The 13,006-nt window shown below is 44.1% G+C and overlaps 1 protein-coding gene across 2 annotated transcripts; it reads right to left on the bottom strand.

Annotated features, from left to right (window-relative positions):
• Positions 1–3,440: 3,440 nt before the first annotated feature.
• Positions 3,441–12,977, bottom strand: MAIP1 (matrix AAA peptidase interacting protein 1). 2 transcript variants are annotated; one of them, XM_008146484.3, is made up of 5 exons: positions 12,417–12,977; positions 6,965–7,036; positions 6,428–6,554; positions 5,039–5,186; positions 3,441–3,689 (listed from the first exon to the last, which is right to left on the bottom strand). In XM_008146484.3, exons 1-5 carry the CDS (start codon positions 12,855–12,857, stop codon positions 3,611–3,613), a joined length of 867 nt encoding a protein of 288 aa, XP_008144706.2. In that variant the 5' UTR covers positions 12,858–12,977; the 3' UTR covers positions 3,441–3,610. The 2 variants fall into 2 exon arrangements, with proteins under 2 accessions (XP_008144706.2, XP_054579513.1); XM_054723538.1 differs by lacking the exon at positions 5,039–5,186.
• Positions 12,978–13,006: the final 29 nt, after the last annotated feature.

Genomic DNA, 13,006 nt, shown 5'->3' on the forward strand with positions numbered 1-13,006 from the left:
GGTTGACAGAAATAAAGGCAAACAGTCCACATTTAGTTCTCCCAATGTTCCTTTAGATAAGTGATCCAAAATCTCAAATATGTATAAATATGAACATTCCTTTGCAGACATCGTGTCAAAACACTTCAGCATGCCCAAACCTTGGTTTCTAAACATCATCCCCATCTTAGTCCATACAGGCTCCTATGTAACAAAATACCACGGACTGGGAAGCTTAAACAACAACATTTATTCCTCACAGCTCCAGAGGCTGGGAAGTCCACGACCAAGGTGCCAGCAGATTCAGTGTCTGGCGAGGGCTCAGATACTTGGTCTTGCTAGCCATCTTCTCACTGGGTCATCACTTGGTAGAAGCAGTGAGGAAGCTGTTTTGTTTTTAAATAGGGCACTAATCCTACTCACGAGGGCTCCACCCTCATCACTTAATGCCTCCCAAAGGCCCCACATCCCATCACATTGCAGGGCAGGATTTCAACAAATGAATTCGGGGGGAGGGAGAAGGTGGGCACAAACATTCAGTGTATAGCAACTGCCCTGGGGTAATAAAATTCATGACTCCTTGGAGAAAACACTGAGTTTTCAGCCAAGGCAGAAAATGGACAAAAGATCCTAGAAAATATTGTTATGCCAGAAAGTGCAAAAAACTCAGACTAACAGGGTCATGTTCATCTTTAACCTGTCAAAGGGCTCCCACTGCCAAACAGGGGGCTATTTAAGCATCAAAAAGAATATTATTAAACTACATTACATGATTAAAACCTATGCAGTTGCAGTAATATTTTTAAATATCACTGTTTTATAGAAGAATGCCAGTAGATATAGAATTAGAGGATAATTTTTTCCAACTATTATGCAAGGATCATGTATATTAATTTCTTGTTCCTGATGTAAGAAATTACTACAAACTCAGTGGCTTAAAACAGCCATATACGTCTGAAACTTACTTTCAAATGGCTTGGATAAAAACTGTGTGCATGATATGTGACTTTATATATTTGCTCCTTATCCCAGTTTCCAGCACAGAACTCCTAAAACCCTTGGAACTTCCCAAGTGATAAGAGCAATAAAGGTGTCTTGATATTTGTAACAAACCCCTTTCAACCAGACCTGAGCTTAGTCATGAGGTGACTTTTGAAAAACACCTAAGGATGGGCGGCTAGCTCCCAGGGCGAACCACATGATTAGAGGGTTGGGAATCAGTCCCACCTCCCTGACCTCTCCAGGGGAGGGAGCGGGGAGTGGGGCTGGTGGTTAAATCAACAGCCAACAGCCAATGATGAAATCACTCACCTATGTAATGACTCCCCCATAAAACCCCAAAAGGATGAGGTTCAGAGAGCTCCCAGGGTGAACACTTGCAGATTCGGGGTGTGGCCTGCTCAGAGAGGGCATGGAAGCCCCACACCCCTTCCCACATACTTTGCCTGATGCATCCATTCCACCTGGCTGTTCCTGAGTTATACCCTTTTGTATAAACGGGTAATCTGTAAGTAAAATGGTTCTCTGAGTTCTATGAGCTGCTCTAGCAAATTAACGGAACCCCAGGAAGGGGTCATTGCAACCTGCAATCTACAGCCAGTTGTCAGAAGGCCAGGTGAGAGGCTGGACTTGTGATTGGCATCTGAAGGGAGGGGAGAATCCTGTAGCACTGAACCCACAACCAGTGAATCTGATGCCATCTCCAGATAGCGACAGAATCAAGTTGAATTGTAGGGCACTCAGGTGGTGTCCCAGAATTGCTTGACATGTGGGGGGAGCCCCTCCCCAACACTCTCTCTAGATCTAGTACCAGATTAGTCTGTGTATGTAGAGATGAACAACATGGCAGAACATTAAGCTTTGTTGGCTCTAAGGGGAGAGTATATAGTCATGTATCGAAGCTATGGCAGTTAATTTTACCTTTCAACTTGACTAGGTCACAGTACTGAGATATTTGGTCATACACTACCTTGTTAGATGTTTCTGTGAAGATACTTTGCAGCAGATTAACATTTGAGTCAGCTGACTTTGAGTAAAGCAGATTACCCTCCATCTTGTGGGTGGGCCTCATTAATCAGTTGACGGTCTTAATAGAAAAAGACTAATTTCCCCAGAAGGAATTCTGCTAGACTTGCTTCAGACTTGAACTGCACTCAACTCTTCTCTGAGTCTCCAGCCTGCTGGCTCTTCTGCAGATTTTGGACATACCAGCCTCCACCATCTTGTAAGCCAATTCCTTAAAGTAAATAACCAATTGGCCCAATATGCATGGGTCCATTTCTGAATCAATTCTGCCCACCGGTCCTTAACATTTCTTATAAAACAGGTCTACTGGCAACAAATTCATCTATTCCCTGTCTGAAAAAGTCTTTTCTCAAGGCTATTTTTGCTGAATATAGAATTGTAGGTCAACAGGTTATTTTCTTTCAGCATTTTAAAGGTATCATGCCAAGGTCTCTAACTTGCAGTTTAAGAAAAATGCAGTCATTCTCTGTATAGAATACGTTTTTCATTTCTCCAGCTGCTCTTACAATTGTTTCTGGTTTTCAACACTTTATGATGTACTCAGTGAGGCTTTCTTCATGTTATCCTGCTTGTTGAATTTCTTGGATATGTAGATTTATAGCTCTCATCAATTATGAAAATTTTGACATTATTTGTTATGTATATAACTAGAGGCACAGTGCACGAAAATTTATGCACAGGGGGAGGGGGGGCTCCCTCAGCCTGACCTACCCCCTTCTCATAGTCCGGGAGCCCTCAGGGGATGTCCTACTGACATCCTGGGGGGAGCGGGCCTAAGGCACAGTCTGGCCTCCCTCTTTGGGAGGCAACCGGGCTGATCAGGGGAAGGTGCTGCCCCCATCACCCCGCTGTTGCTGCCACTGCCAGCCCAGGCTGCCTGAGCCCTGGGCCTCGAAGCTGCCTGAGCCCCAGGCCTCGCAGCCCTGTGGCTTTGTCCAGATGGACATCCGGAAGACATCTGCCCTAATTATCTGCCCTAATTAGTATATTACCCTTTTATTTATCTTCCCTACCCCAACTTCTAGGACTCCAAGTATAAGTATGTTAAAATAGTTGATATTACCTCACAGATGGCTGACAGATAGTTCTATGTGGGGTTTTTTCTCTTTGTGTTTTAGAAAGCTTCAAGTTCACTGTGCAGTGACCAAGCCATCATCCATCCATTCCTCATCTAGCTAGTGACCAGAGATAATCAAATAGCAGCAATGATTTTAAAAAAATAAACCTTATACATTCTTGAATTATTGGTTTAAATGTATTAACCACAAATAAAATACTTAAGAATTGAGTTAGAAATGTGTAATTTTTTTCAATACCTTCTTTATTGTCTATAAAATTAGTTTGTGCATATATACACACACGTGTAACGTTAGAGATGACAGTGAATGTGACACCAACAATGGGCTGTTGACCTCTTTTACAGAAGGTGACAGCGATCGGTGGAAATGCTTTATTGTGTCATACCAGTATACTGCAAGGGGTATTTCAGAATAATACAAAAGTCATCCACAGACTTGACTAAGTGAAGATCAACTGATCCAAATTCTTCCTTAGTTTTTCACAGCAATTGCTGAAAGTTCAAATAAGCTGATTTTTCCAAGAAAGATTATTCTAGTAACTTGGCGTGATCAATCCGTGCAATGATCCAGTTGGGCTTCACTCCCTGTGTAAACTCCCTCTGAAACCTAGGGAAGAAGTGCAAACACCAGTCCAAATCTTCTCAGGTAACTAATTTGCAAATGTTAGAGGCAGTTTTTAGCAATTAACTAATGGTCAATGGTAAATAAAAGGACTTTACCAATTCAATCACAAAAATATCCCCACAAAATTAGAAGTACTTTCTCAACTAAAATGAGTATTTTTAATGGAAGGATCTACACTCCAACCTCTGCCAACCCTGAGAGAAACTGGGGTTTTGTTATTAAATACTAGCTATAACATATTCTAATATGAGGGGAATAAATTGGACCATGTTGATGAACACAGCACTCTAGTGTTATCTGGCTTACATATGTTACATCAATCTTTAAAGTAACAGTGTTTAATGAGCTGCCCAGTGTCTTAGCAGGGAAGATCAATATCTCAATGATATCTCAAAAGAGCAAATTCAGATTTCAATTAAATAAGTGTTTAAATATATAATTATGTCTCCACTGACTTGTTCACTGCTCCAAATTTTATTAACACAAAAATGCACAATAGTGTCTCTTTTAAGTAATTTGCTGACCTGCTAGACAGTGCTCCTTAAGGCAAGAACCCTTTAACTTTGCATTTGAACCCCTACCAGAGTACCTGCCAATGGGAGATGGTCAATAAACGTCTGGTGAGGGGATAGTCCATGTGGCAACAAGGGCCACAACCTTATCTCCCACCCAACAGGCTCCTCTGCAGTGTGGCCTTGAGGTCCCCCGTAAGGAGTGGTCTCCCCAGGTGCTTTTACCTGTGCAGGTCCTGTGACTGCTTTGACAAGTGGACTATGGTGGAAATGATGTGGTCCCATCCTGGGCATAGCCCTCTACTGGTTTAGCATCTTCTGACTTCTGCCTCTTGAACCCCAACCACCATAAAACACGTGACTAGCCTGAGACCACCACAAGCCCACGCCACGCAGAAAGGCCTTGGAGAATTCGACATTATGTGGAGAGGCCAAGGAGCACCCAGGTGACGCCCGTGTCGGTGAGGAAGCCATTGCGGAAACGAGTCCTCCAGCTCCTGTCACCCAGCTGCTGCAGGTGAAGCAGAGAATCCCCACTGCTCAGCCTTTCCACAATCCTGACCGTGAGACAGCAGCAAAATCAAGGGCTGTTTGAAGCTACTGCGCTGTGGAGTGGTTTGCAATGCAGCAATGGACAGCTGAAACACTGTGCAATTACATCCAGAAATACTACCGCCTTTCCTACTTCCGAACATTGCCGCGTCATGGCCAGTAGTCATTATGGCTTTTTCTCTTTATAAATAACTTGTCAAATTTCCACCCTTTCTTCCTAAAGCCCCGTTAGTTTTCTGATCGTAGTATGGCATGTGACAGACTTACTCATAGCTTGCACTAAGAAGTTGCTTAGTTTCCACGTTCTGATTCCCCAACTTAACCTGGAACACACCCGCTCCGCTTAAAGTTTCACTGGGGATGTTGGCACTGGTTAGATACCAAAAGCACATCAGGATGTTAACAAACTTCCTTCCTTAGGGAAAAAACATACACATACACACACAAATACAAATCACAATAATCTATCATCCATATATCCAAAATGAAACAGAAATTGGCAGTAGTTACACAGATGTTACAGATCAAATTTTGCACTTCTTCTAGTCTAACTTAACATACCTACATTGCTACCTTTTTATTTTCTTAGGGTAATGTCAGTTTGGCCCTCTTCTTGCATTGTAACAATAACAGTTACTATTTACTGAGCATGTACTGTTTACTAAGTATACTACATAGATTTTCAATTTGTGGCATTATCTAAAACTGTAACAGGTATCTGTTGTCAAACCGAAAAATGAGGGGGGAAAACACTTCTTGCTACTAAGTAATTAACTTAACCCCAAATGCCAGAAAGAAGACTTCTATTCCACCCTAATTCACTTGGCTATGCCTAGTGATTATGACAACGGCTTGTGTAAAAATCAGGTAGTGACTACTGTGCTGAGATGCAATCTGAAATATTAGGGAAGAAAAAGTATTTATAAAAATATGTTAAAGTACCTTTACAAATGTTTCAAATTAGCATGTGTATGAAAATGAAAAAATTTTAACTATTAAGAGTCCAAACCAGAATTGCCGTGAGAAATGTATAAGCAAAGGCTAGATCTCCTACGTGCCTGGCACATTAACACATATGCAAAGATGTGTAGCAGGAATAAATAAGTCAATCAATCTTCAGAAGTATGCATTGGACAAGATGAACCAGATAACCACTAACGTTCCTTTCAATATTTTTCATTGTCTCCAAATAAACCCCGTTTGGGAGTTCTACAGTTGATCTTATTTTCAAAACAGTCTTTAGCTGGTATTGTTTACTTTTTCTTTTACTCCTTACTCCTTCTACGTAACGTACAGCTGGACATTTAAAATTCTCAATTGTTTCCTTCCAGTTCGGAAATCTGACATACAGATATTTTTAACTGCGACATGGGAGCAGCTTGTCCTAGACAGACTGTTTTCATCATTGTGACGATGCTCTCCCCTGTGAATTCAATAGCGGTAGGCCAAGTTCCAGATAAAAGGCATAAGAAACTACTACCATATCTCAGCTCTTCCAGAGCTGGGTCTTTAAAAATGAACATACTATTTTATCTGAAGTCCCATGAGTATCCATTTGTACCAACAAACTCCCACTATGTCGTGATCTTCCATCCAGTAGTTTAGTTTACCTGGACAACCGCGGATCACTTAAGGCCGCCTACGCTCCAGCATTACCTTTGTCGTCGTAGTAAATGGAGATGTCGCCTGCGGAGGTGTACACAATCTCATCCATGTCAGCAGCAAGGGCGTCTTTGTGGCTGTCAGGTAGTGAAGTAACCTTTTCTTTCAACACAAGCAGCAGCTACGTTTGAAAAAAGCGAACTGTAATTCACCTCTCAAGTTTTCGAAAGCTTTTCAAGCAGCTCAATAAATTGTTCATGGAATGAATTTTTCTATTCCCATTTTTAAATTTACTACCATATTTACTCAGCTTCAAAAGCAAGGCTAAAAAGCATCCAATCATTCAATTAGGTAACTTATAACAGAACATTCTATATAAGAATAATCGAGAGAGCTCACATTTACTTCCTTATGCCTTAGCAGCAAGTCATTCAATGCTTTTATCCAAAAGGAATGATACAGGGACTCTGTTTTGACTGCTGGCACACACACTATTTTTAAGCATATATAAGGATAATGTACTGTATATTTTACTTGGTTGCAAGGAAATAATACATTTATTTTTAAAGGAAAATTAAAAGTATACTTTACCTCTTTAGTCACAAGTTCTTCCAGCAGATCAAATTTACACTGTGATAGCAATCTGGACACATGAGCAAAAGCCTTAAAAAAAAACAATAGTGGAGGGAGGGTGGTGATTATTTCAATGCTCAAACTTAAATGGCCAAGTGTGACAGACCGTTTTATGATAAAGGTGATAAACAATGTCAACACTAATATACCAATGTTAGGCACAACTCCTTCTAGTTGGTTGGCTGGTTGGCTTTTCTCATATGGCCTTCCCACATATACAGTAGTAAGTGGGCAGACTGCTAACTATGTATCCACTCTCAGGACCTGGGAAAAGACAGTGCGTGGTGTACACACTAGGATCTGAATAAAAATCCTCTATATATTTCCTTTTAAAATAATGATGGAGTAATCAACCATTCTGAGTGTTATATTACTCCCCACCTCCTGCTTAATCAAACATAAACAGCAGCTGAGAAGCAGTAAAATCTAAACTGTACTGAGAGTCCAAAGATCTGGGTTGTAGTCTGAGCCATTAAGCCAGGAAAGCAGGTTGGGGAAAGTGGCAGGAAAGATAGAGTTTGCACTCTCCTACAGTGGATTTCAACTTTGAAGTAAGAGGCCCCATTTTAAAGTGGGGAGAGCAAACTACAATGCTCCACATGCCTGGCAGTGAGAAGTGAAACGGTGCATAAAACGCGATCCGTCTTCAAGTAAAGAGGAAGGCAGTAAACTGAAAGGGCAAGCATGATGACAGGGGTAAGAACTGGACGCTGTGGGAGCAAACAGGAGAGCCGCCTCAGCCACCCTGGAGGCCCAGGAGGGCTGTCTGCAGGAAGTACCACCTAAGGTGAAATCGGAAGAACTGGAGGAGAGCGGATGCACAGGCATGTCAGAGAGATGACGTTACCTAATTGTTAGGGGCTGGACTGTGTTCCCATGTTGAAGCGCTAACTCCCAGAACTTCAGAAGGTGATTTTATCTGGAGATAGGTCTTTAAAGAGGTGAGAAATAAAAGAAGGCGGGCCCTAATCCAACTGACTAGTGCTCTTATAAGGGGAAACTTGGATACGCAAGGAGACAGCAGGGGCACACGTGCACAGAAGGAAAAACCGCGTGGGGACACAGAAAGGAGGCCTCAGAAGAAACCAAACCTGCCAACCCCTTGATCTTGGACTTCTAGCCTCCCGAACTGTGAATAAAAAAACTTCTGAGGTTTAAGCAACCCAGACTATGGTATTCTGTTACGGCAGCTGTAACAAACTAGTATAATAAAGCTGAAGTTTGAGGAAATGTACAAATCTAACTGAATTCAAGGACCTCTTGCAAACACCTTAGGGTCCCGCAGGGTTCAGAGACCCTATGTTTTAGTAAGCCTTCATGTGTGAAAATGGGTGATATTTTGGTAAAAAGAAACAAAGACCGTAACCATCATACTGAAACCCAACCATTAGACTCCACTTTATGTGGCCAAGGAAGATTACACCTGAACAAATTATTCCATATGGTAACAGCACACCATTTGGAGGCTGCCCTAATAAGGAAGGCTTTGATGATACAGGATTGTCTAACCTGAAGAGGCTTCTAAGAAATAGCTCTCTTTTTCAAAGCAAAAGCTAAAAGGTGTAAGCAAAATACAGGAAAACAAAGAGTATATGATTCATGTGGTTTGAGGACAATAGGGAAGATGATCAATATGCACATATCAGTGGTGAGATACTGTGACGTAAGAAATACATACAGTAAAACCTTGATATTATGGACTAATTTGGGTAAGGGGCCGTACGTTAAAGTCAAAAGTCCGTTATATAATAGAGTAGGTTTTCCGTATGCATATGTTAAAAAATTGACAACTTAGTTTACCTGTTTTTACTTATGTAGACACGTAATCCTAAATTTACACTGAATAGGTCTAGGAAAAGCATGCATTCACCAGTCACCACAAGTAAACGAAAGCACACGGCTGGGGCGGGGCTGAAGGAACATCAGCTGCACCCGTTAAAACTGCTGCAGGAAGCCTCACCCACCACGAGACAACAGAACCTATTACTGCAGGCGATGCAGCGTGACCATGTGTTAACCACTGGCTAAACGCTGTTTCGAGTGGTGACTCCTGGATTTAAATATGGAGACTATAGTGGTAGACATATAATGTTTGTCAGTGTTTTTTCCAACACAGGCCTAATTTGCTAAACTTTGTTAAAAATAACAGTGAGCCCTAACTGGTTTGGCTCAGTGGATAGAGCGTCAGCCTGCGGACTGAGGGGTCCCAAGTTCGATTCTGGTCAAGGGCATGTACCTTGGTTGCAGGCACATCCCCAGTGGGGAGTACGCAGGAGGCAGCTGATTGATGTTTCTCTCTCATCGATGATTCTGACTCTCTATCCCTCTCCCTTCCTCTCTGTAAAAAATCAATAAAATATATACTTAAAAATAAATAAATAGATAAATAACAGTGAGTTAATAACAAAAAAATAACCTGTTAATTTAATTCTAAACAAATCTTGGTTAAAAGCATTTTAAAATTAGCAGGGTGTTAATTTTCACATGACATACAGATCAGAAATTTTGTTCGTTAAATCTGAAGTACAACAATCGAGGCCCACAAAATCGAGGGTTTACTGTATTGGGTCTTCATCTGGTTCCTGGCAGAGCTCCTGAAGAAACCCCTTTCAACCACCCCTGAGTTTAGGCTAATGAGGTGACTCTGGGAAGATGGGGGTTGTCAGAGGAACCCACTATGGAATGAGAGGTTTGGAACTTTCAGCCCCACCTCCAAGCTTTCAAGGAGGATACAGGTGCTGGGGATTGAGTTAATCATCAAGAGCAACGTCTTAATCCATCACACCTCTGCAATGGAAGCTCTGTAAAACCCTAAGGCAGTGATGGCGAACCTCTGACACGCGTGTCAGTGCCATTTCTGATGACACGCGGCCGAGCGGCCGCATGCTGAGGATGAAACATTTATCTTATTTAAAATATAAATATCGTGAAATAATGTTTTTTTTCCTCAAAGTGACACACTACCCGAGTTATGCTCAGTTTTTTGGCAAAGTTTGACACACCAAGCTCAAAAGGTTGCCTATCACTGCCCTAAGGGAAGGATTAGGAGCTTCCGGGTGGGTGACCCTCGGAGATGCGGGAAATGGGTGCACCTGGAGAGGGCATGGACCCGCCCCCCCTTCCCACATACTCTGCCATGTGCGTCTTTCATCAGGCTGCTCCTTTCAAATAAACGGGAAATAGCAAGTGATGCGCTTCCCTGAGTTCTGTGAGCCGTTTAGCAAACTACTGAGTGATGTGGGAACTCCCGATTTAGGAGACCAAAAGTGTGGGAGGCCAGGACTTGGGCGGTGTCTGAAGTGGAGGCCGTCTTGTGGGAATAGTCCCTAACCTGTGGAAGCTGCATTAAATCTGGGGAGTTAGTGCCGAACTGTTGTAAGTGGTCTGATAAGGAATATCTCACCTGAAGTCTTCAAGGAAACAGCTCTACCCTCTTTTTCACAGAAAAGGCTAAAATGTGCACCAAGATATAGGGAAAAACACAGGATATGATTAATGTGACTTGATGGCAGTTTTAGGGAAGATAGCATGTCATGTATACATATCAATGGACAGCAGGGTCGGTGGAGCTAATACAGCCATTGATAGCACTGGATCACCTATGCCCGTGACTCAGGTGATGAATAGCTTGTCTAGGTGGTACTTAACCATCACCATTTTAGTGACTCTGCAGAACCAAGACTGCTTGTAGAGTGGGTCACAGGATGGTGCGCCCCAGCAGTCAGTAGTTCTATGCATCCTTGAACCAATCGTTTCACTTTTCTGGAACCTGGTTTTCTCATCTGTAAAGGAGGATTAGACCAGAATGATAAACCGTAAGGTGCCTTTTCATTTTCATATTCTATCATTAAAAACTGAAATTCTCCATCTGAAAGATATGTCAAGTAACCACTAATCTAACGGAACTGCCAAACATTTGCTACGGATGACCGAACATCCTTTTGGACATCAGAAGAGCCAAAGACATAAAAACTGACTTATAAGAGACAAAGCTGCATACAGACTAGCTGATGAAGGGGTGGAGATGCTACTTAATAGCAAAGGGGGAGAGGAGCTAAAGGATTCCTAAGATCAGAGAGTGGCTAACAAGTGCCCATGCTCCCGTGTTCAAAGCCTGACTCCTGCTCATGGCAGGGAGATCCCTTCCATTTCTCAACACATAAATGAGCGGTCACGTGTCATGAGGCAGACAAACTCCCATGTCACCAGTGGGCATTGTGGAAAACAGTAGGATCATGCAAATTTACCTCTGCATGGCCAAAAGATTTTGAGAACCGACATGAGCAGAGGTTTACCGCTTATGATGCTGTTAATCAAATCCTCTTTGCTTTTTATTTTTTTTTAACAAACACATTAATCAGTCAGTCAAGAGTTGACTCAGGGAAGGAGTTAATATTGACACTGATTCTAACATTTAATTTGTAACTGACAGGTCTGATAGATACATGCAAATGACTGTTTATAGAAATGATCTGAAATAAATTAGGGGCAAATATATCAATAGCAGCATACAACCAACTGTAAAATGATTACACGGATGGCATAATTTCCAGGTACAAGGAGGTATGAACTGGGAAATAAACTATGACTTCTATTGTTGAACAATAGTTCTGAAATGTTTGGGAATGACAAACTTTCTAAGAGATTCGAGAGAGAGATACAGATGAACGTTCATCCTAGAAAAATGCATGTACTGGTATACACAAAATCTGCAAATCTCAGGGCCCAAGATGACCCACATGTGGCGAGGGTAAGGTGGCATATTATCAGCCACCCAGGAAGAGGGACAGGTCTGTCAGGGTCAGGACCGGGTGCTGGGCCCTTGTCAGCAACCAGGCGGCCTCAGCCAGGTCTCTGAAAGGGGAAACTGCTCCTCCCCAGGTTATTCCTTGGGAGTATGACGGGGAGCGGTGGGAGTGAGGGCAAGAGGAACAAAGGGCAAAGGAGCTCTGGCAATAGCTGGCAGGAAGTTTCGTCTTTTCTCCCCAAATGGCATCGCAGCGCTTTAGAAACATCATCTCATTTGCTCTTCAAAACAACTGTACCCACTAATTCACTTATTCAGCGACCAGGTGCCAGACATGGCCTTTTTCCATTTTGCAGAAAATCACGTCCAGAAAAGAAAGCGACGTGCCTTTCAAGGGGCAGAAATGGGCTTTGAGTGGAGAGTGGAAAGAGTAACTGGGGGACTTCACCCTCGCGTCTCAATGGGGCCTCGGGGGACCTCGGCGACCACGCACACAGAAGCAGACGCTCCCTTTACCGTCAAGAAGCGGCGGAGGGCTGGGCGCCTGGGTCACCGCCCACGGTCATCCGGGGCCCAGGGGGGACACCTCTCCGCTCCACACCGGGACGTGCCCGGGGTGAATGCACAGAGGCGTACAGGTCAACCCCGGGGAAATCAACAGACCTGCTTCGCTCCCTCGGAGAACTCCTTGATGCTGAACTCTTTGTCGAAATAAGCCCAGATAAGGAAGGCGAAAATTCGAGTCCGAACCCAGTTGATGGGGTTGGAGAAGCCCAGAATGAGCATCTTGGTTTTCTGGCGCTGCTGGGGCTGCTCCTCGGTGCCGTAGCTGCGCCGGGGGCAGACGGGGAGCGCGGGGAGGGCGGCGGGGAGGCCCGCGGGGCTGAGCAGGGGACGCCGGGGGTCCCGGGCCGGCAGCGCCGCGGCCCAAGGAGCTGGAGGAAATGGGGCCGTGGTCCAGCCGAGGTGGCGGCGGCAGAGGCAGCAGAGTCCGGCCAAGGGCGGCCTCCCCTCGGCTCGGCCGGGGGACCGCGGTCTGGCGGCTCCTCCGGGCAGAGCCCCAGACAAAAGCCAGCGGGGTAAAAGGCGAGCCGCCAGCGCCATCTTGTGACCTTTCACCCCTGCGCCTGCCGGTGCTGCAGCGAAAGCACGCCGGCGGGAAACCACCCCCTTCCGCTGGGCTCCTGGGAGCGACTGGCGCGGGAAGCCGGCCCGCTGCTGCCACCGCAGGGCAGCCCGCCGCCTCCCCCGCT

The sequence above is a fragment of the Eptesicus fuscus genome, chromosome 11, assembly GCF_027574615.1.
Source record: "Eptesicus fuscus isolate TK198812 chromosome 11, DD_ASM_mEF_20220401, whole genome shotgun sequence".
NCBI classification, from domain to species: Eukaryota; Metazoa; Chordata; class Mammalia; order Chiroptera; family Vespertilionidae; genus Eptesicus; species Eptesicus fuscus.

Bases quoted from the DNA above. Each gene is read 5' to 3' on its own strand.
- MAIP1 (XM_008146484.3), bottom strand. From the start codon at position 12,857: ATGGCGCTGGCGGCTCGCCTTTTACCCCGCTGGCTTTTGTCTGGGGCT. The intron at 5,187-6,427 runs GTAATGCTGGAG...TTTTTCCCTAAG, and splicing joins CATTTACTACGACGACAAAG to GAAGGAAGTTTGTTAACATC. The intron at 3,690-5,038 runs GTAAGTCTGTCA...CTTCTTCCCTAG, and splicing joins CTTCTTAGTGCAAGCTATGA to GTTTCAGAGGGAGTTTACAC.